The sequence below is a fragment of the Pieris rapae genome, chromosome 14, assembly GCF_905147795.1.
Source record: "Pieris rapae chromosome 14, ilPieRapa1.1, whole genome shotgun sequence".
Taxonomy (NCBI): Eukaryota; Metazoa; Arthropoda; class Insecta; order Lepidoptera; family Pieridae; genus Pieris; species Pieris rapae.
Window position 1 is genome coordinate 3,719,516 of NC_059522.1, and position 25,770 is coordinate 3,745,285.

The following is a 25,770-nucleotide window of genomic DNA, read 5'->3' on the forward strand; positions in this document are numbered from 1 at the left end:
ATGTCGGTTTCCTCACGACGTTTTCCTTCACCGTTCAAGCAAATATTAAATGCGCACATAGAAAGAAATTCCATCGGTGCACAGCCCGGGATCGAACCTACGACCTCAGGTATGAGAGTCGCTCGCTGAAGCCACTAGGCAAACACTGCTCTTTCCAATTTTAAGTTTCTTAATTAATAATTTAATCTTCATATCACATTATATCAAAAGAAACTTATGATTATGTTTCTTCGATAACAGACAGAGAAAGGATATTAGATCTTTGTCTTAATTTTCAAGTATAACAACAAACTGTTTAGCTATAACTTTTCGGTGTCCGTGTATTGTTAATGTGAAACTAAGTAAACACGTATAAACAATAACAAAAGCAATAAAATTACGCCAACAGATAATTGATTCTTTCAATTGCGCTGTTAAATAGAGCAAGAAATGCGTTCGCATAATAAGTTAATAAATTTGGTCAAAACTGTATTGTACTGTACACTGACTTCAATTCTTACATAATTACTATTTCATTTTTCCAAACGCAACAGGAATTTCTGATAAATGTTTTTTTTTGTTTAACAGGTTAAGTTTGCGAATATAGTTATCCATTATAAGTAGCAACAAATTTGTTACCTCACTATATTTTATATCTGTATATAAAAGAATGGTAGTCAAAATAAACAAGCTTTCAAGACACCACCCACTCAACATTCTTAATTTCACGTCGAGTCGCGACGCGTCGTTCCAAGGTGTCAGTATAAGCGGCCGGTTAGGTTGTATTTGATACTTTGGGACGGACAAGACGTGCTTTGGTATGGGATGCTCCTTGTATGGACACTTTTACTCAGCAACAAAAGCTGCCGCAGTCGCGGATCAGGTGGAAAATAGTAAACGGCTAAAATATAAATCTTTCCTCCAACTTTGATTTTAAACCCTATGACGTAGACTATATATATTAAGCCGGGTGTAAGGGCACATGCGTCAACTAAAGATCTTTGTTGGTGGTATGTAGTACCAGTGATCCCCGCACTTAACGAATCGTACTATAGACAGGAAATGCTGCCAGCAGTTAAGGTACATTGTCTCAGAGTCCAATCTGTTTAATTTTTTTAGTTTGAAATTCCATACCCGGGATGAGATTTCAACCCTCAACTAAAGACAACCACATAATTTATTTATTAAATGTTTAATATCCTTATATTTAGTATTAGTTAGATAATTATACAAATAGATATTAATTAAAATTAAAACATAGACAAAAATACAAGTTTATTACAATTTTATTTACTGTAAAATAATATAATGAACATTTTTAAAATGTTATACATCCTTATGTAGTTTTTTTGTACATATATTTTCTTATAAAAGAGAGTGAATAATAATAAAAAATTCAAATATTATTACATTATTTTGTGTAGTCAAGCGATGGTAAACGGAATAGAGAAAAGTAGTGTTAAGTATAATCGAGCGTATATACACTTGAGCGACATGTTAAGAAATTCTAGTTTATTTCGCAACAACTCAATGTAATTCGCATTAAGAAACTTGTAGATTACGTACCACATACTATGTATATATGGTTTTGTCCTAAAATAAAGCTAAACAACCCTTGTGTTTATAGAAAATAACTTTTATATTAGATATGACTTCGTATTAGATCTAGTTTTTATTAAAATACCATTAAGACCTTTTTTGACATATTATATTTCCTAAGGATTTTTATTTTGATTTGTAAATATTGACGTCCTAAACATTTTTTTAGTTGTTATATTATTGTGTTATGGTTGCTTTGTGAACCTTTAATGTAATAGAACAGAATCTCCGGTTCCGGTGTCTTCTTAGAGAAATGTATCTTCATACACATTTCTAAGAAGTCAGTTCACCACACAATCACAGTCAGTTCACTAGTACGCAACACAAAATTCAATTTATTTTTTTACTTATTTGAACGAAAATTTCAATCAAATTTTGTAAGAGGTTATCTAATAGCTGTCTAGTGACTTTTTGTTACCTAAGAGATTTCTATATTCTTTATAGGCTTATTTAGAGTATTATACATAAAAATTTACTTTAGCGGTCAGAATCGCGTTTCTTTGAGTTTTCTTTAAACCCCCAATAAACTCGTAGTTCGATGATAGCAACATAAATGGGTTTAAAGTGTTCCATCTGGAATAACAACAAAGCTAAAAAAAACATCTTATTAACACAGTTGTTATGAACAGATAATTTTGAAATATAATTATATACATTTTTCTAAACTATATTCTAGATTGATTTTTATTATACTTTATATATATTGAGTTATTTTTGTTTTCAATAATTTATGAAATTGTGTGTATTAATAACACAAGTCATATATTATTCCAGTTTCTTAATACGTATACGTATGATTCTGGATATTACCTTTTCATTTTTCAAATCTTTTTAACCTCATTTAAACAATACCTTAAGCCCATCCATGGAGCACAGAAACAATTGTTTCGCTTTGTAACCGGAAAATTAATTTTCCGCCATGACACTGCGTCGTTCTCAATGTCGCAAGTACTTCAGTAAGGTTCTGTAATCATTTAGTTCGTACTTAACCGCCATCTAGATAGCACACATCAAGACGGAAGCGGATTTATGTGAGTATTATTTTAAAAATAGAATTATTTAATCGGGCGATATTGTTTTTAAATTTTTATTTATAATAAAATTGTGTTAAATTGTATATATAAGTATATATTTTATTAAAATAGTATTTTCTCATATAGTGTTTTAAATAAGCTTAACTATACTTATTTAAAAAATATTGGTTTTATATAAAAATATACAATAATTACCGTTTTAACTGTCATTAATTGACAATTACGTTTTTGACACGAAATAATACAATAGTACAAAAATTCAAAGTTTTAAAACAGCTACTAGTTTTGAATATAATTTTAGATTAAAAAGTGTTCAATGAGTTTTTCTGCTCAAATGACTTTTAACTATAATTCAAAAAGGAAGCAAGTTTATCAAAGCTTTGTATAGATACTTGTATGTGATACGAAGACGTGCTTTTTATGATATGTAATTTGTTTTTATCGTACGCTCATCATCATTCTACGTGTGTCACTACTTTACGTAACGACCACAGTACGAAAAACTTTAAACTTGCTTGCTTAAAGAGTTCAACGACTACGTCGCTACATTGTTATGATCTACATTTTTTTTTCTCTTTACTATACAAAATAATATATATTACAATACGTTACATTAAAAAACCGCTTTGGTTTTTATGAATGTAACTATAGCAGCCTTGTTTAGGAGCGCGACAACTGCATATAAAGTAGTATTTTAGTTTAAAATTTATATTGGATAGATATAAAAATACTTATGCATATATAATACGTCCCTAATGTACTGGAGACAGTGTGACCTTAAATTATACATATTATATTAATTCTAGCAAGCACGAATACAAGAACCATATAAAAGATTAGTTCTGAATTTAAGGAAACCATTAATAAGGAAAAAATACCTACGAATTACCGCAACGCAAAAAATTACCGTAAAACAATTAAAATATACTCTGCGGCGATGCTGAGTTTTTGCAAATTAGGTACAGAAGTTGTGTTTAATATTATAAATTACTTTAATGAAATTTAATTTCTTTAGTTAAACTGTATAATTATTATAAGTAATCAAATTGATTCAAGTAATACTTACAAAAAAGTATTCTTTTTTCTCTGCGATAATTTGCAATAAGCTATGAGCGAATTTGTACTGTGGTGCTGTGATGTGGAGTGACTTCACATTGGAAGCATCTACTCATCTTCTGCCTAGAGCTACTGCCGGTCTTTTAGCTCTAGAATATGGAGACGTTTTAGTCGACTCACATGCTGTCTAATGGTGAGGTGGCGAGCAAGTTCCTTCGAATGACAGCTAAACCGCTCACAAAAAAGTAATTTAACAAAGATATCATGTTACCCAAAGAAAATATTTTTTACATAGCATCAACATTATCACTAGTCCAAAACGATTTCTTATTTCATGGCTAATGAAACATATAAAGTGCGTCACTACAAGTTAATTTACTGTGTTGCAGACTAAAAGCTAATGTCCTAAGAAACAATTATTCCTTACGTCATTATTCCATATAAAATTTGACAATACACTATACGTATGGTAAGAATAACGATTAGTACATTTAATTTGTGGTCCAGTCAGAATATTAATTATTTATTGTAACGAAATATGTTTTAAGAAGCGATATTCTCATATCTTATCTTATCTTATCTTATATCTTTAAACGAGCAATTCTTGTATATATATATATATAATTGGAATCTCGGGATCGGCTCCAACGATTTTCATGAAATTTAGTATACGGGGGGTTTCGGGGGCGATAAATCGATCTAGCTAGGAATAAATGACAAAAAGAAAATAGAATATATATGACAATAATATATGACAAATAGAAAATAACAAAAAGTTGGTGTTTGAGTAGTCCCAATTTAAACTAAAAAATGAATCTTCCTGACATCTATCGACGAATAATAATACTAGAGTAGTCTCAATTTATTCTATCTATCGGCGAATAATAATACTATTTTTTTTAAATTGCTTTAACGACACAACAACGCTAAAGCTATTCCAGCATATATAATCTATATTGTTCATAATTCATCATTTTATTAGTATGTAATTCGTACTTATATATAATTTCCAAAAACACAATTTATAAAAAAATAAAAATACCGAGCAAAGCTCGGCCATCCGGGTACTATTTTATTATTGATAACGCAATACAAAGATGTCTTAAACATTTATGAAGAAAATAACTTTTCTTATATTTCAAACACATTTATAGTATGTGTATACAAAGCATCAAAAAAACTTAGCAATAAAATAGACAACGTTAAAAATTCACCAATAGCATGTTTTGAAACACCAGTAATATTTCACAATATAAACACTCATTGTGTACTGGTTTTTTGCGTAAATTTACGTATCCTTACTACAATATTTATTTCCGTTCATTTGTGTTGAAATTATTTATTTTCCATCAAGGATGTTGGTAATTCCTTGAGTTTCTAAAACAGCGCTAATGTTTGCAATCGCGGTGTTGTAATGTTGGGTGACATTCCAAGTTTGGTTGGTGTAAGGCGTTTCCGTAGGCTAGATTAAGATTAAAGAAACATTCTATTTTAATTGGATCTAGAATCAAAAGTATTTATATTTTAGTATAATATATAAAAAATATATGTGTATCAGAAGATTAAACTAAAGTGTAACAAATAACAAAGTCTTTAATTTATTTTACATTATACAAAATCATAAAAATATATTTAAATCATTAAATATATAATACAATAATACACAATATAATAATACATATATACACAATAATCAAACACATACACGTCATCTACGCACATTTTTATAACACGTTAAATTCTTTCATATTAATTTTTGCGTGTAGAAAATAACTCTCAAATATCCTTAGGTAAAAAAATCTTTGTGGCTTATATTAGGCCTTTGTTAAGATGTCAAGGTGGCTACGGTAAACCACCATTAGTATTAAAATTGTATAAAGCAATTAGAGTTACGAAAATTTGATAATAATGTTTTTAACACTAAGCCATTTTTAACTTTGCAAGTATTTAAAAATTAATCACTATTAAATTTACCAAGATGCTGATTGTGATTCGATATATGTTAAACAATGAATATTGTGTCAATTCCACTTACTACACTACTCTACACTAAAATATTCTTTACAGAGGATTGAAACAATAACTATGTCAAACACAGTTCTAACTAACACGGACTAAAGAAATGTATATGTTAATCTAGGATGGCAGCAACTCTAGTGCAACCAAGTGGAGAAATATGGGAGAAGATAAGAGTAGAACTAAAAGAAGATGTGAATACCAGAGACAGAGATTTACAGCATATGAAAGACTGGTTGAAAAAACAGCCTCATTTGCCTGACGAGTGGGGTAAGGTTAAAAAAATATTATTGGTCAAAACAAATAGTGTTTTACTACTTATTGTCGCATTTTCGATTTTTCTCTACTTAAGTACAAATCTCGAATTAAAAATGCTTTAACTCGAACGTGCTTTTATGTTAGGAACGATAAAATTAAGACCGATGGGTCATCAAAAATCTAAATACTATAGGTAAAAGTTTAGAAGCAGAGATTAATTGATATACAAATTTTATTGTTATTAATTTTTTAGACAACATTCGAATTTTAAATATTACTTAAATGAGGCTGATCTTTATTTTTATCTCTGGGCTAAAATAATAAAAACTCATGATATTCCAATAAAATAACACTCTAAGGAGTGTTATTTTATTGGTAGCCGCCCGTGAAATGCAAATGGTTAAAACTAACAGATAGAAACAGTAATATAATGCTTCTCTTTATTTATATGGACATCTACCACGCTGGGCTATATTGAAGTCATATAAGATATTATATGAATTATTAAACAAAAGACGCACAATCGGCAAAATTAGCATGCAAATGGAGACATAAAATTATACACAATAGCATGGACAAGAACTGTATATTTTTGAGCCGTTAGACAAAATCATAATTTGAAACTTTTTCCTTTCCCATATTTCACTGATATAAGATATATCAGGTCAGCGTTATGTGTGTTTTTAGACGAAGGACGCATCATGACCTTTCTTCGTGGCTGTAGTTTCTCTCTAGAGAAATGCAAGAGGAAGTTGGATATGTACTTTACAATGAGAGCAGCATGTCCTGAATTTTTCACAGAAAGAGATGTAACACGACCAGAACTAAGGGACCTTATGTCAAGGGCGTAAGTAATAATTTATATAACGGATAGTTTGCTTTATGCTTGCTTTTATAACATAGATTTATTTTACATAGTAATACAAAAATATTAAAATATTTCTCTAACTTGTTTTTTTATGTTGTTAACGTTAAACTGTTTATTTACTGACCGGGCAGTCAATTTATTAGCCGCGGCAGCAAAAACAACAACGTTCTCTCACCATAGAAGTTGTTTTTACGTGTTCTACACGTTTTTAATTGATTATTCTTAGCTAATGGTATCTATTGTATAGCAGTTGCCCCATGCGAGGACATTGTCATCGCCTAGTTATTCAGTCGAAACGTAACCGTCCTTAGTAATTAAAAGTATTAATGTTTTCAAACTTGAGCAGTATTGGTTTAATGATGAGTGCGATTCTCAACTCTATCAACAACATACAGACGTTCGCATCCCGGCTAAGCCTTTGCTTATGCATGCCTTTACTTGCCGTGACTGATTATATAATTACCTACTAAGAAGTAGGTGATCAGTCCGAATCAGAAGCAAAATATATAAAAAATATAACGCCAAGGCTTGTTAATGTAAACTTTAAATTCATTTCGTTGGAAATCCATTTCAGGTAAATTCTTTAATAGCGTTATAATACTTAAGAAATTAAGTCAATAATTTAGAACACGATGGTTATTATGTGTAATCGTAGTGTTTATATATTATTATTGTTATTACAGACAAGGACCACCACTCCCTGGTTTGACACCGAATGGTAGACGAGTGACTGTTTGTAGAGGTAATATTGCACAGACATATTTAAAACTAAATCTGTTTTATAACTTGAATAGGTACTCAAATAATGTGTATTATAACATAGAATATAGAAAACTTGTATGGGCAGAACTGGCATAAAATCTTTGTAAATACGACCCACAGTACAAAGTGACAAAAATATACCTTGATACATGCACGCCTCCATCAACAATAAAGTGCTTGGAGATGCAATTTTGTATATCAAACCTCGAAATTATAATAATAGAAATGAGGACATGAATACCTTTATTTAGGGTCTGAAGTTGGACTCTCCCGATACGTTGGCTGTACGACACACAAATTTTAATAAAACTTTACGTTACTATAAGTAACGTTATCACGTTATTATAAGTGTTAACGAGTTCCTTTTATGTTTTTTAGGTCTGGACAAGAACTTAGATATGAATCAGCTGAATGACGCTTTTAAAGTCGCCCTTATGATCGGTGACGTCAGACTAAAGGAAGAAAAAGAGGGTGTAGGCGGTGACATTTACATTCTAGACGCTTCTGTCGTCAGTCCTAGCCACCTGGCCAAGCTATCTCCCACGGCTATCAAGAAATTCCTTATTTGTGTTCAGGTATGTATTTATATGGTCTTCACGCGGGTTGTCATAATAATAGCTCTGTATTTACAACACAATAACACAAAACAGGAGAAAAATTAAATAAATAAAGACAAAGGATGTAAAATGGCAGTCTTACTACTGAAAATTTCATCTAGTTCATATACATTCAAATAAAACTTCTTTGACAGATAGATACAGTATAATATGTAAATGCATTTTATTATTTTAATTCACATCTACCTGACCATGATTGTTGAAAAGCAATACACGGTAACACATTTGTCTTTGTATGTGTGGATAAATTTATTTTATTTATTCATATCAAAATGTTAGTATTGGTTGGATAAGATAAAAATAACCAATAATTCTTCTTCTACATGACAGTAAATGTTTTCTAATATACGAATGACATTTTTTTAATAGTATGGTATATTTTTTCAGGAAGCCTACCCCGTGAAATTAAAGGAGGTACACGTGGTGAATACATCACCAGTCATTGAAAAAGTTGTCAACTTCGTTAAGCCTTTCCTGAAAGATAAAATCAAAAATAGAGTACGTATATGTCAAATATATTTCATCAAATTTGTTATTTTTGGTTCTATGACATCGTTGTAAGTAACTGCTCAAGCGCATATAAGGACCATTCACAGTGATTTTTCAGTCGTGCTCCGTCTTCAGCATCACATTTCATCTTGCTCTAAATCTTTCCGTCGTCCTCTTTTCCTTATAAAATTTTGAGAATATATTTTTTTATAAAAGTTAGTTATTAGTGGTTCCGTACTCAACCATATTTTATTAATTTTTTACGACATATATTCTTCAATTTTAGTGTTGATTCTTAGTCAAACTGTCTTTTTAACAATAATTTTGTTTTAATAATACGCGATGTGTCGTTAAATAAATTTAAGTTATCATTAGAATATTACTTTCACTTACAGATCTTTATCCATTCAAACCTTAGTGAGCTGTATAATTATGTGCCAAAGGAAATGCTTCCTGAGGAGTATGGAGGCAACGGAGGTTCACTTTCGGACATTAATGGTAGGCACTTTTAACGTCCCGTCAGTCAGATATTAGGTAATCGAACGTAACCATCATTAACAGTAAATTAAAAAACTAACTGCTTTAGTTACATTTATACAAACCACGGCGGTTTTCTTATCAATATATTCTGTATTCTGATTTTATTATATTATTTTGTAACATAAGAAGATTCATTAAATTTTTTTTATATCTAGTTAAAAAAGATTATTTCTTACAGAGGCCTGGATGAAAAAATTGGAAGAGTACACAGATTGGTTCAAGGCTGAGGAGTCGGTTGTAGCTGTGGAAGCCCTAAGACCGGGAAAGCCAACAAATTATGACGAATTATTCGGGATTGATGGATCTTTTAGACAACTGTCCATAGATTAAGCATTTGTCTAAACCTTTAGTTTTGAACAGGCGGATATTTTTATATAAGATTAATAAGCAAGGGCATATTTAAAGTCATTTTGCTATGATTATATGTCATATTTGAGATTATTATATTTCAATGTATATACTTTTTTAATTAATTAGGTCATTATTAAACGGACTTCAAAAGGAGGAGGTTATCAATTCCACATGTATTTTTCTATAAATATTAAGTTTAATAAAAATATTTTTACTCTTATATTTCAATAGTATGTAAAATTAAAAAACATTTTAATTTTTTTGTTATATTTCTTACGAGACTGATTCTTTATCCTTGACGTGCAGCCGTATTGGACACATAGTTGTATATTAATCTGCCACGCTTTAGTAAACCCCTAAATCCTTGCTTGCAATAAACATTGCATGCCAAATAAAAAAGAAAAGCAAATGCAGAAGAAAAATTATTTGCTACGTTTTTATATTTAGGCGGCAAAATACCATACTGAATTATATATATATATTTTTTTTTTTATAGAATTTTATATGAAAATAATTTATAAAAAAAGACGTTTATTTTGGTAGATAAGATCATCATGGTATCACTTATTCCACGTCATTAAATTCGAACCTGTTGGCATCCCTACTGATCGGCAAAGAAGGCAGAGGGTGTTGGCCGAGAGAAAAAGCCGGCGTAAAAAACTCTCGGTACTCTTTTAAAAAAAAAGCAAAACATCAAACAATTCACGCAGTTAGTAAAAAAAGAAAGACATAACAATCTACGTGTTTTTCCCTACTCACCTAACTACATAAAACCCAACTTTAAAAATTCATACGGTCAACGGACCTGGGAGTACATGCTCCCTAGCATCTTAAATAATATACCGAACCAAACCTTGAATAGTTTACTAAATAATATAAACAAAAGTAAATTTATACTCAAATCCCACTATTTGTCCCGTTATGCTTAAAAATATACAGATAAGAATAGATCATAACTGTGTAAAAAACTCGATAAAAAATTGTAGCCTAAGTGTTATTCTGTTGTACAAGCTATATCATTGCAAGGATCCATTAAAATTCATTAAGACTGACTTGATATTGTGTAACAAAATGAACGTAATAATATTATCATTAAAGTGGTATAGACATATTTCCGGCACTTTGTTTGTATCTAGAAATTTTGGCGTATGACTGTACTTTATGCTATAAAATAAGATACTATGTAAGTGTTAAATTAATTATGTAATCAAACAGTCGAGTAGCAGCGACCACACCATGCCGCACTTAAATCTGTTGGTTTCAGCGCATGGTTATTTGCATGTACCCTCATGTATTTTTTTATCACATGTATTGAATAAATAAATAAAAAAAAATAGGAATATTTTTTTACAATTATTAAACGCCAGGATGTAAATGCAAGAGAATATTTGAAATTACAAAATTGGGATTAAACTTATCCTACCTTTATTGAAAGGTTTTTACTGACCAATCGTCACATGACTATAAAAATACTGATACAAAATGCCCTTTTTACATTTCAATGTTTTATTTCCGTTAAAACATCGTAAGGATGTAATTAAAGAGCTATAAGTTAATATTTTAAGTTCGTTAAAATATTATTGAATTTTTTTCTAATATGTTTGTTTAGTAATTCAATTCGTATTAATATATCATATGATACATTGTTGGATACAAGACCTACCTAAATAGTGATCATACCTTTCGGATTTAATAACTATGTTAATTATCTTCATTATATATGAATAAGCCTGAAAACTAATATATGTTTTAAAACTTAGTAGACAAGATTGTAAGAACTCACGATTACATTGATTCTTAGATTTATAATTACACATCAATTCCATATCGTTACCTTATTCAAAAAATTTTAAATCATTTCATAATAAATACTCTATACAAAAGTGACATATTGTTTGTATCTGATAAGATAGTTTACGGTGGAGCGAAGTAAAATAAAATAAATATACGTTTTAAAAGTTACGATATTAAAAGAATATCATTGTTACACAAAACATTAAAACAAGCTGAAGGTAGACTGGTGTGGAGGCAGCAAGTCGACGTATCGCTTAGGGATTTTGAAGACAGGCACGAACTGCAGTAATAAAGATTACAAAGAAGATGGGTTAAGAACGGTTACATCAAAACAAACGAAATAGAATCTAAAAAATGTAAGTTTTCGGCCAAAAAACATCCGGCTGAGTTTATTTCAGGCAGTCTAGAATTGCACCTTCAGTCAATTCTTATTCAGCCTCTTGAATTACATTTGTTCCGCTACATTATGTTAGACGCTGACGTTTCGCAGCAAGTGTTTTGTGCCACGCCATCTAGTGATATACCACCGCGTTTGGTGCAAAACGAGGACAGCTCTGACAATGATGGAACAGCGCTGTACATTCGCATGATAAAACCAATTTTCTTCTTAATATACCGCTGCCTGATTATGCGTTCACATTTCTAAATTGTATTGTTTGTTTTTATATATGTATTAACCCGATATCATTTATTTATTACCTTTGCGGGTTTTTAGTGAAGATAATGAACAAATAGATGATCACGTACAATTATATGATCATCATCGTTATCCATGTATTTGTATATTATGTATATTCACACAATTATGATACAAATAAATAGAAAATATGGATTTACTGCACAAGACGTTATGCGACAGAATTTCCATCTAAAGTTCTAATATGTAACTTCTAAACGAATACGCGAACGAATAGCCAGTATTTTTTCTCGGTCTTCCTTTCTCTCTCTCTCTCAATCTTTTTCACTATAGCTCTCTCCCACCTCTCGCTCCATGGCACTTTGCGTGATGCGACGTCCGCTCTATATCACTCTCTCTCGATCTTTCTGACTTGCTACATATTTTTGATGTTTTACCTACAAAAAGGTAGATACATATTTACTTACTCGAGTGACTTAATACAGAAATAATAATATTTCAATATCACGAACTATATAACGAATTAACTTTGATTACTTTATTTTCTTCTTTAGCTGGCATCACTGCCTGCTAATTCCAGGTTTAGTAAACCTTTTAAAAAAATGTTTTCTTTACTTACGCGTAAAAAAAGCACTGTTTTTATGAAAAGGGACGTAATTATCACTCGCCTGATTATATTTAATTATTTTAATATGGAGCACCACACTTAATAAAATGGATACATTCACTAACAAATAAATGTTGTGTACATCTCAGATGTTCAGACTCCTATTGAAATTGAAAAATGTGACCGGTTACGGTCCGGTAAATAAAGGTTTGTTATCTCTGACGTATCAAAAGATGATTGCCGTCAGAATTCTAATAGATGCATAAAGAACAATATCGTAATTGTTACTAATATCAGACATTTATCTCGAAGGTCAAGATGGCTTTACAACTCGCTGGTTATTAAATAACTATACACGTTTAAACATATGTTTTATGGTTATTGTCTTGATGCGCTTACACTAAATGTTCTAATACATTTTCGTCGACGAATATGTAAATCCTAATTTATAAGTAGAAAGTAAAATTCTTTTAACAATCACTTAAGAGTGTTACTTACTTCTTATTTTAATTTAAAACAAATGAACATATCATATTGAAATATCAGAAGTACTCAATTGTCAAGTTACATAAAATTTTGACATTTGACTATAACATTGCCTTACTTATTAGAAGCCTCTATCTGCTCATCATCTTGTTGTTCTAAAACACATGTTGTAGATTACATTTAACACTTCATTTCTTATTGAATTTGATTTGATTATTCAATACAGCTTTCGATACCTATACAACGATTATAGCAAACTTTTCGATATCAAATTTATAGTACGATTTGTGTCAATTAATATTTGTCTTAAATATGTAATTACCATACAAATAACGATTTTTAATATAATAAACAATTTCTATTGTAAAGAGAACTAAATGTCATTCCAATGTTTCGTCAGTGAATCCTTTTTATAAACACGATTTTAGACACAATATACCCAACAATATCGTATGTTGTGTAGAATCGAAACATCCAAGCCTATTAGATATAACATACATCGCAATAGTTAATAGAGATAACGCCATAATCCGACATTTCACTTCTAACTTCACGGTCGATGGTGAAACTGAACTGTGAAGTTAATTTCGCAATTGATTCACAAACGACCCTTGTCATTATCGTATTGCAATGTGTTTCAGGAAAACTGAGACACACAAATTGAAAGCCGCGTTTTACTATTGTAAGTAGTTTGGCCTAATATAACATAAACTTACTCTAACTTAATATAGTGTGGTCATAATGGTTGATAGTGAATACAATTCCTATGTTGTAAACTTAGTCAAAAGTTAATGTCAATGTGTTAAAAACTCGTTTACATAGTAAAAGTAACTAGCACTGGAATAATTTTATACTTATCTCTCGTTTCGTATACATAGGCCTCTCACCTAAATCCACTAAGGACTTTACTAAGAGTGTATTCCAAGTAGGTTTTTATAACCTTATATCTTTAAACGAGAAATTCTTGTATATATATAATTGTAATCTCGGAATCGGGGGGTTTCTAGGTAGCTAGGAATCATTTCTAGAAAAATATCATTTTATTCGTGTTTTATCAACTTAAACATAGAATTGTTCGATTAAAGATGTCAGTCAAATAAAACCTTAAATATGAAAAAAGATTATCTTTATTCGATAATTATATTCATATTTCATTATATTATTAGTATGTGTAAAATACCAAGCTAAGCTTGGTCATCCAGGTGCTGAATTATAAATTGTGACGCATTTTTATTAATTTTATCTCAAACCCCAATCTCGTCTTGAGCGCTATTAAATATGTCAAACTTTATCCAAAAAAAAATTCTATAACATTTCTTGAAACTAGATAAAAATTTAATTGACGATCTAGAATACGGCCTAAGACAGTGAGTGTAAGCAAAGCATAGGACCACCTTAGCTCTGAGAAATTTCTCAATAAGCCAGAGAGAGGCAGGCCGAGGTCAGTTCATCAGTGTGTGTCACATTGAACGCTGTTCTAGATAGGTATCGTGGTTTGTTTTGGCGAGACGATATATCGTGAGTATTTTTTTATATTCAATAGATTATACTTGTTTATATTAAACTTAACTTTGACCAAAGAGTTTTTATTCAATTTTATTTTACCAAAATGCTAGGTTTAATATAATATAATTGGTTAATAAAACCAGTTTAAAATTGGTTAGTAATTATGTTAAAGCTTTATGCTTTTCGTTTATTTTTATGGTATCAATTATAATATTCAAAATATATTCAAAATTATGCCTTTTTTGTTATAGTTGTGGTTACATTTAAAACTCATATTGTGTAAAATTTACTTTAATTATTATCATTCATATTATTAATATTTTTATTTTGCAAACTATTTGTATACTAGCGGATCCGACAGACGTCGTCTTGTCTACACGTCTTTAATTTCAAAATTTCAATTTTTAATAAGCCATTTTGATGAAAATTATTATTCAAATGTTATGACAATATCTAACGATCCAGCACATGGTCACACACGATATAACACAATGATAACAAAACTTTTCTTAAATTTCGGGACAGACTAAAATTAAAATTCGAATATTATTTAAAATTTGACACTGCGATGGTAGCGCCGTCTGTCGGATCCAATGTAAAACATTCCAAAATCAATCAATCAACAACTAATAAATTGAAAATTAATTAAAAAAACATTGTCCAGCGGACAAAATTGTGAATCTAAACCATTCCCAGATCCCCTTGAACACACACAAAAAATTTCGTCTAAATCGGTCCAGTCGTTTAGGAGGAGTTCAGTCACATACACACGCACACAAGAAATATATATATTAAGATATATATTTGTTTTCTTATTATGTGGAAAAACAATATGAATAGAACTACCTTTATTTTAATTTATTTACAACTGCTAGAACTATATTTGAAATAGTTTTATCTTAAGTTAAAATTTACTATGAAACACACATATTAATGTAGTAGAAATAAAAATAAGGGATATAAATTATAAAGCTTAAATATTGGATGTATCCGCCATATTGACGTGTTATTACCATATTTTAATAGGACAGTAATTACGTCACAATCTAGTTTGAAAAACCCACGATGATTTCGGTCACGCTTAAATTCCCTGTAACCTTGACCTTAGAATAAATCTTGATCAATTTGACAATTTCAAAACCCACAACCGAACAAAGTCTCAGCATTGTTACCTCTTTCTCATGTAATTTGATATCTATGATTAAGACACGTTCTACATAATTATGTGACCCTAGTACAATTGATACAACACGTTTCTCAATCTTATCTGATTGAAAAATTTAACTAATTTATTAATGAACTATTTTCTTGTAACCCGCATGAGGCGATATGATATGTATATAAATATATATATATATAAATAACATTCGTTAGCTCCGATAAATGGCAAGTACCGATTTTGGTACTTTTTATTTTGAGATAAAATGTTTTTTGATGATACTAATGTTCTTTATCTTTTCGCTTAATTACATAATTTCGCTAAATTAAACTAATTTGTTTTTAATTGAAAATAAATCTCAATATAAAAATATATTTAATTTATATTACGCTAATGTTTGAGGTAAGCACTTAAGGTAACACCATAACTAATGAAGATAATGATTGTCCATAGTTAACATCTGTTAAAAATAAATAATTTGTTTTTAATTGAAAATAAATCAATTAATACAAAAATATTTAACGCTAATGTCATTTGACGTAAGCACTTAAGGTAAGGTACATAACTACGGAATTTGAGAGAATTTATTGTCTATAGATTGATCAGTAAAAAAAATACCAAACTCGATTCTTTCTATTAACAAACATATTTCAGACTAGTGTTTACTCATAATAAATTAACAATGAATAAACTTTTTCAAACCATTTACCAACCTCTATACTTCCAAAGAATGCACAGTCCCTTCAGTATTGTTATATAGAGTTTACAGTGTATATAAGAAAATAACAACAAAACATAAAATATCACATAGTAAGCAAGGACCGTTACGTGTTTTTCAACAGTATTTGTCAACCACTTGTTGATACATCTTCGCATTACAAATATTGGCTAACAACCATCAAATGTTGTATCTAGTCACACAAAACATATCCGGGTGCTAATGTAACATATGCAACCAACAAAGGTTAAGCTACGTACGCGAAGTACTTTCTGTGTTACACAACCTAACTTTTGTAAGTTTTTTAATATTAGCTCTATAAAACTCTTTAAAAAATTATCTAATTTCACCGTTTTCTATGATGAAGGGTTTCTATGAGGATATATTCATGTGTCTGTTTTAGATAATTCTCTTTTAATTAATGTAAATATTTGATAAAAAACACAAAATTAAAACAGTGCAATAATATTATGAATAAGTGCGTACGTCTCCCAAGGAGAATATACATGGAAGTATTTTCTGTTCTTTACCAGAAACGGAGTTGAAACGTAATAAACACACATTTGTAGACTTCAAAAGCGGCGGCTACTTAGCAGGTGTGCTTTTAGTTTGTTTACCCGCTTTTTATTTAAAGCTTATCATTGTTTAAGCCATATTTTTAATCCAAAATGTCAAAAAAAATACGTTATTACGTTACTGAATGAACTATACTTGACATAACTTGAAGTTTTGTATGCTTTTCAACAATCGGGGGCAGGGCATACCCATGTAATTCAAATACATATTTGCAGTCAATTCTTCTATGATAACTTTATACTACTACTTTTATAATAATATTATGTAAAATGCGCACATAGAAAAAAAGTCCATTGGTGCACAGCTGGGGATCGAACCTACTACCTCAGGTATGAGAGTCGCACGCTGAAGCCACTAGGCCAACACTGCTCTTGCGATAACTTTTGGTCATTTTTGAAGTTATATTATCCATCCTTTGTACCTCTTCCAAGGCAAATAAAGACTACAATATTTATTATTAAATAAATTATGTGTTACTTAATATTAAATAACATTTACTTTCTAGTAGATGTCTATGTACTATGTAAGTGCCTTACACTAGTATTATGGCGCATATTATCCGAAGTATAAGTATAAGTAATACGGGAATTTTGCGCTATCCTAGATCTCATACGTGAATGAACCCAACTGTATTTATTCTTGATGAGTACCGTTGCAAAGAGTAATGGATGCACCAGTACTATACTATTTAACTGGTAACTAATTCAAGTATAGAAAATTGTCTATATCACTACATATTATAAAACAAAGTCGCTTTCTCTGTCCCTATGTCCCTTTGTATGCTTAAATGTTTGAAACTACGCAACGGATTTTGATGCGGTTTTTTTATAGATAGAGTGATTCAAGAGGAAGGTTTATATGTATAATAACATCCATTAAATAGTGGAGAAGTACTGTTATTTTTGAGGTTTCTAAAGTGATGTCGTAAATAATTAATTTTTTTCCGCTTACATTGCAAACGCAGGCTGAACCCTACGAGTTTTATCAAAATAATGTACTAATGGTGATGGTATATGTCTATCTCTTATGGATAACCCACATTTTTATATACAACGTTCACAGATTTTCTGTAGTGTATTTGGAATCAGCATTGCATCCGTGCGAAGCCGGGGCGGGTCGCTAGTTATTTAATATAGCAGTCTGTATACGAACGGTTGGACCACTATTTTATGTATTTCTAGAATTTATAGCCTATGTTACGTCTATGAGTTTAATGGTTAACAAATTATACAATTGTTCCAGTTTTGGAGTTTTTACTATATTTATATATTTGTGTCATGTTTGTATTAAACCACACATGACACAAATCTTCTCTCTTTACAATATTAGTATAGATTATTAAAAATTTACTCAGAATCACTTACAGTACTCATTTGAGGTGGGTGAATCAATAATATAAAAATAGCATTTATTTCGGACAAGTTCCTTTTTTGTTACACAGAATAGGTGAAAGTCAATTAATATTTATTAATTGACATTCTAATACTAAAAAGTTTCTAGTTACGACATACTCATGTACATAATTATTAACTGATGGGTCTAAATAAATGTCGATTACGAAATTAGCAATATTTTGTAGAAAGTTATGATGTCAAGGACTCCGTCGAATGTCCATTACGATACACGCCGTCTTTATAAATTTGGCAATATTTTTCTTAATATAAACGCAATTAGAACTAATGAGTAATTATGAATAAATAGTTTCACTCTTATGTTAATATTTTTAACGGTATTAGTTATATTATTTAGTTTTAATTGTAGCAATCGATGCAGTGTTAAAGCTACTATATAAAATAGCATTTGGAAATAATATAATTTTCATTTGAATGTTTGTTGAGGCTTAAAACCAAAACTTTAATAATAAAAGTTTATTTCATATATTTGAACATATTTTTCAATTCGTAACGTATTCATATGCCAGTTGTTGCTTATATATAATGCATTATTTTATAATAATAGTTTGTACTACTATACTATACTATTATATACTATATTACTAAATTCTATATTACTGTATTCTAAATACTGTATTTATAATGACTAAAACTTAATCATAATTCTTAACGTACTAGAACTTATGTTCGTAAACTTCTAATGTAAATTTTTGTTTCAGAAACAATGAAACTGAAATCGGAACTAATGATCCAGCCTTCTGGCGAGGTGTGGCAGAAAATAAGAGCCGAGTTAAAAGAGAATGTCAACACCAGAGACAAAGATCTAGCGACTATTAAGGAGTGGTTGCGAAAACAACCACATTTACCTGACCAATGGGGTAAGAATAGATTTTATGTAATTTATTTAAATATTGTGGTAAAATAACAAAGTATTTTTTTGTTATTAAATACTAGGTATATTTATCCTTATAGGCCTTATAGGCAATACAACCTTTTACAACAATATTTACGTATCATAAAACAATTAAAATACCGATTGTAATGTTATTAAAAAGATATTGTATTTCTGTTTCTTGCCTACTGTTTTTCTTGTTACTTTTTGTTAAGTCAAATACACAATTAATATACCAGCTAGCTTCTAGTATGGTATGGTATATTTTATCCTTAAAAAACCACAATCAAATGAGAAATATGAATGTGATACCCGATTCGATTTCCCTCTTTCCACAAGAAACAAGTTTATCACTGAAAAATAAAATACCCTGGTTTGAACAGCACTGCTTTGCAATTTAATTATTATTAGGGCCTGTTTCACAATGTCCGGATAAGTTCCAAATAAGCTATTAATTACTTATTGGTAGTTAGTATACACAGTATTTTTACGTTTCACGACTGTCAGATAGCGCTTCTCGTCATGAAACACGAAGTATCTTATTCGGAACTTTTATCTTTCGAACAATTTATGTGTTGCATAGCTATTTGGTACTTTATCCATACATTGTGAAACAGGCCCTTAATATTCTTACAAAAATAATGTGTTTTTAGAGGATAACCCCTTAATGACGTTTCTGCGTGGCAGCAGTTTTTCATTAGAAAAATGCAAGAGGAAACTCGACATGTACTTTACTATGAGGGCCGCCTGTCCGGAGTTTTTTACGAACAGAGATGCCACAAGCCCAGTCTTACGCGACGTTCTGCGCTCAAAGCTGTAAGTATTCGTAGTCAATATTGTAAAAGAATTATGTGTTAAGCTGTTATCAAATATCATTAGAAAATATTTGTTATATATTTAATAGATTAAAATATTATGATGATACCAGAATACATTTGATTTACTGTAAGAATACTCTAAATATTACACTCAGTCTGAAGTCCGATTTTGAACTAAACTTTTCATTGATGGGAAAATTGCTTATGTCTATCTTACTTTCCTGGAACTATTATTTAGATTATAGTTCCTGTTGATTTGATGAAAGTTATCAAAATTATGTATTTCTAGGAAAATTAGATGATAGGGAACCGTAGACACATGCATACAAATAATATCAGACTATGAAGTCATTGCAAATTAATAACATATAACAATTATGTAATATAAACGTTCCGTTGATATAACTATGTACCTAACTAAATTATGCAATTTACGTCATCATGCCATTACCAACTTCCTTTTCTGATAACTGATATTTACTTGTATCATAGCTATATAGTTTACAACAAAGTAACTACGCACAACTTACATACGCCTATATCTATTGAACCACTCTTACCGGCTTACTCGTGACCAATTCACAATTAAAAATTCTGGCATTAAGTAGTCTTTCTTATTAAAACACTACGTGAAGACTGTACTTAACTTGTTCATAAATAAAGTACGTTTAATAACATAGAAATAAGACGTTAACTATAAAATATTTTTTGTCGATGTATCGTTGACCAACTATTGTAAATTACGAAACTATATTATATATTAAATTATATATGTTATATCTCAAGTAACAAACATTAATTTTGCGTTTATTTCGATACAGATTTATTTATCTTACATTGCACATAATTGCTATTTCAGCCAAGGTCCACCGCTACCGGGAGTGACGCCGAATGGGAGACGTGTCACAATATGCAGAGGTATTTTTTTTTATTGATACGTAGTACAGGCGTTTCGCTTGTTTCACGAATAAGTTTTACTAATATTTATCCAACTTATTAGTTAGGGTTGATATTTAATATTATCTAGATGATGCTATCGCATAAACAAGCTCGTCAGGTAATAAATTTATGGTTTTGTATAAAATTAGCATATTAGAGGCACTGTTTGGATTTAAATCACTGTAGTAGGAATATTAGGAATATTACATAAATATCAAACCACATAACATGTCCATAACACGTTTTAAAGCGGCTTTTGCCCATAATCGAATTTAAAAAAAGAGAAAGAGAAAATTAAAAAAATGCTGATCCAATATGTCGCTACGAGAGCTAAAGTAGAAAGCATTGTTTACTTCAAAGGTTTGATAAAATACTAGTAATAGCATGGGACGAACACATGCTTAGTACTAAATGTACAGGGATAAACTGATCGTGTTATACGATTTCAATTAATCTTTTCCGCGTTGCTTTTTTAGGTCTTGACTCGAGCCTCTCTCCCCAGCAAGTAACAGACACCTTGAAGTTGGCTCTTATGATAGGAGACGTGCGGCTGATGGAAGAGACAGAAGGTGTCGCTGGAGACATTTATGTCTTGGATGGAGCTGTCCTAGGACCGAGCTTGTTGGCAAAACTTGCACCATCTACTGTTAAGAAGTTCATGATTTGTGTTCAAGTGAGTTTGATAAATTTATCAGCATAAGGCGAATTTGAAGAAGACGAATGCTATGCATTATTCGTAATTTATTTTATTTATCCTTAAAATTTAAGAAAGAAGTTGCGTTAAATTTTTATTTTATTCGATAAGTTTGTTTAATTTCACAGACAAACAAAATTTTACCATTTCCACAATTTTTCAAAACATTGAGTACCAGGCTATCATATTTGTCAAGAGCTTTATTTAAGCTCTTGTTGGGGGTGGGTTGTTGTAGCTAGCTTAACACTTTCAATAACATGCGTTTAATATTTTTCTCTTTAGACATTTAACCAAAATCTATAAAAATGATGATTTATTACTAAAATAACTTATAAATATTATGATATACATAACATTGATTTTTATATCTTTTGTTACAAAATCATGCAAATAGAATGTATTTAGTAAACACATTAAACTTCCTTAATACTATAGTACGACTACTGATACTTAGGAGCACCTGTTCAATATAGTATACATATAATCATGTTAATATTTGTTTCAGGAAGCCTATCCAGTCAAGTTAAAGGAGATTCACATTATTAACACCTCACCGATCGTTGAACGATTTGTCACATTCGTGAAACCTTTTCTAAAAGAAAAAATCAGGAAACGCGTATGTATATATTTTTTACTCTAGCCGTCGAGTGTCATTATAAGTTAGTGTATTTTTTCGCAATTAATGACTTTTTTTGGAGTATAATAAATATTCTGGTTCTAGTGTACATTTTATTAAAGTACATTATAAAAACAAAAAAACCCCATCAAACAAACAATCTTTCTTTTACTCTGTAAAATATCAAAACATCGAGTACCAGGCTAACATATTCCTTAAGAGCTGAATCCACGAATAAAACGATACCACGAGTATGGATGTGTGGGTGGTTCAACTATATGTAAAACAAAGTAATAATATTGTGTTGTTTTTAGGAAATAATTATTAAATAAAATAAAATATTTATTTACTAAACACAGTATAATCGGACCCAAAATTCACTTAAGCATAATAAGTATATAAAAAAGAGTAGCGGAGAGTTTATTGCCAGATCTTTCAGTTCTACCCCCTTGATTTGAGAACTGGCAGTAAATGAATTAGAAGCATTCAATGTATAATTCTGTTTTGACGTTCATAATTGTACATTATGTTACCAACATGAATAAATTATTTTTTGAATTATATTATGTATTTGTATTTGCTTTGTAAAAGAGATTGAAATGCATCGGGTGTGTATATATTATTAATTTATAAATGTTTATAAAGATTTATGGATTTGAATCGGATCCAATAAGAAAATAACATTCTACTAACGTAATACATATTTAAAGAGAGGAGAATAAGAGAGAACAAAATACATAATAAAAGAGAGCTTTTAATAAATCAAAATTTTGCTGCATCGTTTAAAACCTAAAACAATGTATCGAGGTAGGCACTTATAAATTTAGCAACCGCATAATGTGTTCACTTTAAAACATTATCGCAGCTGTACTTAAAACAATGTACCAATTATATGAAATTAGCGCAAAGATAACATAATTTATGAAAATTAAATTTTGCATAAAATTACTTTACAAGCATTATATTAAATGCAAAAACCACTGAAGTTTTTACTATCGGATATCATTTGTAGAACTATTATTTTATTTACAAACTATAATAGTTTATACGTTATAAAAGCTTTATATTTTTCTTTTTTTCAGATTTTTATTCATAGAGACTTAAAAGATCTATACAAATATGTACCGCAAGAGATGTTACCCATAGAGTATGGAGGACAATGTGAAACCATGAATTCTTTACAAGGTAAGATAAGGGATAGGTACAACTCGAAAATTTAATATCATTCTCGCCCACGTCACTATCGCTTTTTTGTTTTATAGACTATCAAACTGCTTTTTTTTAGTTTTTATCCAAATTAAAGATATAATACATAGTAATATTAAGCTTACAAATTAAATAAATAAAAAAGGGTGTGTGTATTTATGTACACGCCTTAGAAGTTATACTTCCTTGGCATATGGAAAAATATAACTAAAATGCAGTAGTGATTAACGATAAATATTAAAATTAGTGAAAAAGATTTTATTTAAATAAAAAAAAATTGTATTCACACTGTTTAATATTACTGTAACGAAACACATGTTCTAAATATAAAAATACTAGAATCTACAACTTGAACATAGTTATCGATTTCCTTGCCACCTAGACCTAACTTTACGATGTCGAATTAAGGTGTTGGTGTGCGCGCATCGTAAAAACTCACTCTCATCATTTTCCATCGCGCCATAAGAAGTATAACTTCAATAATTTAAAGAAAAGTCTCATACTACATTTAGTGGAATATGTCTAATTTACATATTAATTACCTTTTTTTAATAATTGTATTTCTTATCAAATTTAATAATTGATATTAAGTTTAAAAATTATAATTACGTCTTGTTATCTTCAAACAAACATATTTGAAGGTTTCACTTCCAGCACGTGTGAATTGCACACATGTTTTTTTCACTCTCAGCCTGTTAAACTTAATACTACCTAGAAAAATAAGCAAATAATATCTTTTATTACAGAAAAATGGACACAAAAGCTGGTGGAGTACCGAGAATGGTTCAAGGCTCAAGATGCCCTGATCGCAAACGAAAGCCTACGTGCCGGGAAACCAACCAACTACGATGAACTCTTCGGCATAGACGGTTCCTTCCGTCAACTAGCGATTGACTGATTGTCATATGAACAAACTAGATACCCGAGAACTTGAACTTTAACTTGACTTTTTTCAAATTTAAAAATATTATCTTAAATAACGTGAATTTTATGTCAACCTGTTCGATATAGCTCTGACTGGGCCATGACTTTTTCTGAAGGTGCTACTACTAAGTAAATAAATTTAATATTAAGTTTAAATTGTTCAATCCGTGAAACAGAACATTCTGTCACTTAACGTGGTCCCTAAACACTGATTTTGCATTTAAAGGGGACGAAACATTTGCTGCAATCATCTTTTTGTATATTTAGCAAAGGTACGCCAGAAGTACAAACTACACTTGATTTTTATAAAATTAAAAATTTACTACTTTTAAACCTTAAAAAAATGCAATTTACAGCTATCTTCCAATGATGGGATGAATAGTAGGGCTAATCTTGAGACATGTAGGCAATCGACTATGGTGCCCATCTTCCAGAATAATTATTATTTTCTCGGGAATTGATTATCAAATCTCTAGCTTAGAAGCTACATACGACAAACGACGTTCGTCTTTGAGTAAATCTGAAAAGGACTATTATGTTTTATAAAAGATGAATTTAACGTTATAGACATTATAGTACTATATATAATTAAGTAACGAATTTTGGGGAGCTGAAAGCTTCTAAAATAATTTTAATTCGGGTAACATTAGGTACAATTTTTTGTAGTTATAATTACTGCGTAAAAACAGATAAGCACCCAAAAAGGAAATTAATGGTTTACGTATTACGTAAATAACCTTATAATGACGTAGTTTTTTTTATGTACATGCTTTAATTAAAATTAATAAAAACAACTATTATTTAATAGCAAAACATAGCTATTTTGTTTTCATTTGTTTATCTATTTAAGACAACACGATTTTACCTTAAACTGTGCTGATAGCTTAATCTAAAAACATCATGGTTATACTTTAGTCTTAACAATTCATTATTTCATACTTCCTGTTCTCTTCTCTCTGTCTGCTTTCTCCATTACCAACACTTTTGTACCAAAAATGGTCATAAATATAATTGTAAAGTGTATTAAGGTGAACAGTGTAGAATTGTACAATAAAATGTGACAATAATTATCTGTTTTAAATGTTAGTTTATTTCTAGATTAGCAATAGGTTGTTATCACTAAGAGCTAGGTCTGAAATGTGGATATTCCTTTAGTTCGCTACTCCTCTTTTCGAAAACACTCTCCTTAAAGCCACAGCCAGCATTGGAATACTTGGCGTTGACATATCGAACGA

The 25,770-nt window shown here is 30.1% G+C and overlaps 2 protein-coding genes across 2 annotated transcripts; both read left to right on the forward strand.

Moving 5' to 3' along the window:
* The first annotated feature begins 2,506 nt into the window (after positions 1-2,506).
* Positions 2,507-9,737, forward strand: LOC111004387 (alpha-tocopherol transfer protein-like). Its single transcript, XM_022275396.2, has 8 exons — positions 2,507-2,609; positions 5,809-5,954; positions 6,630-6,789; positions 7,494-7,552; positions 7,951-8,147; positions 8,577-8,687; positions 9,074-9,176; positions 9,397-9,737. Coding segments are annotated over exons 1-8 (930 nt in total). The 5' UTR covers positions 2,507-2,607; the 3' UTR covers positions 9,549-9,737.
* Positions 9,738-14,523: 4,786 nt separating this feature from the next.
* On the forward strand, positions 14,524-25,616 carry LOC111004395 (alpha-tocopherol transfer protein-like). The gene is made up of 8 exons (XM_022275407.2): positions 14,524-14,611; positions 19,166-19,324; positions 19,992-20,154; positions 21,016-21,074; positions 21,572-21,768; positions 22,295-22,405; positions 23,488-23,590; positions 24,358-25,616. Exons 2-8 carry the CDS (start codon positions 19,171-19,173, stop codon positions 24,507-24,509), a joined length of 939 nt encoding a protein of 312 aa, XP_022131099.2. The 5' UTR covers positions 14,524-14,611; positions 19,166-19,170; the 3' UTR covers positions 24,510-25,616.
* The last annotated feature ends 154 nt before the right edge of the window (positions 25,617-25,770 follow it).

Coding starts and splice junctions, on each gene's coding strand:
- LOC111004387 (XM_022275396.2), top strand. Junction 6,790..7,493: donor AGGGACCTTATGTCAAGGGC/GTAAGTAATAAT, acceptor TTGTTATTACAG/ACAAGGACCACCACTCCCTG. Junction 8,148..8,576: donor AATTCCTTATTTGTGTTCAG/GTATGTATTTAT, acceptor ATATTTTTTCAG/GAAGCCTACCCCGTGAAATT.
- LOC111004395 (XM_022275407.2), top strand. CDS start 19,171: ATGAAACTGAAATCGGAACTAATGATCCAGCCTTCTGGCGAGGTGTGG. Junction 19,325..19,991: donor ACATTTACCTGACCAATGGG/GTAAGAATAGAT, acceptor ATGTGTTTTTAG/AGGATAACCCCTTAATGACG. Junction 21,769..22,294: donor AGTTCATGATTTGTGTTCAA/GTGAGTTTGATA, acceptor TATTTGTTTCAG/GAAGCCTATCCAGTCAAGTT.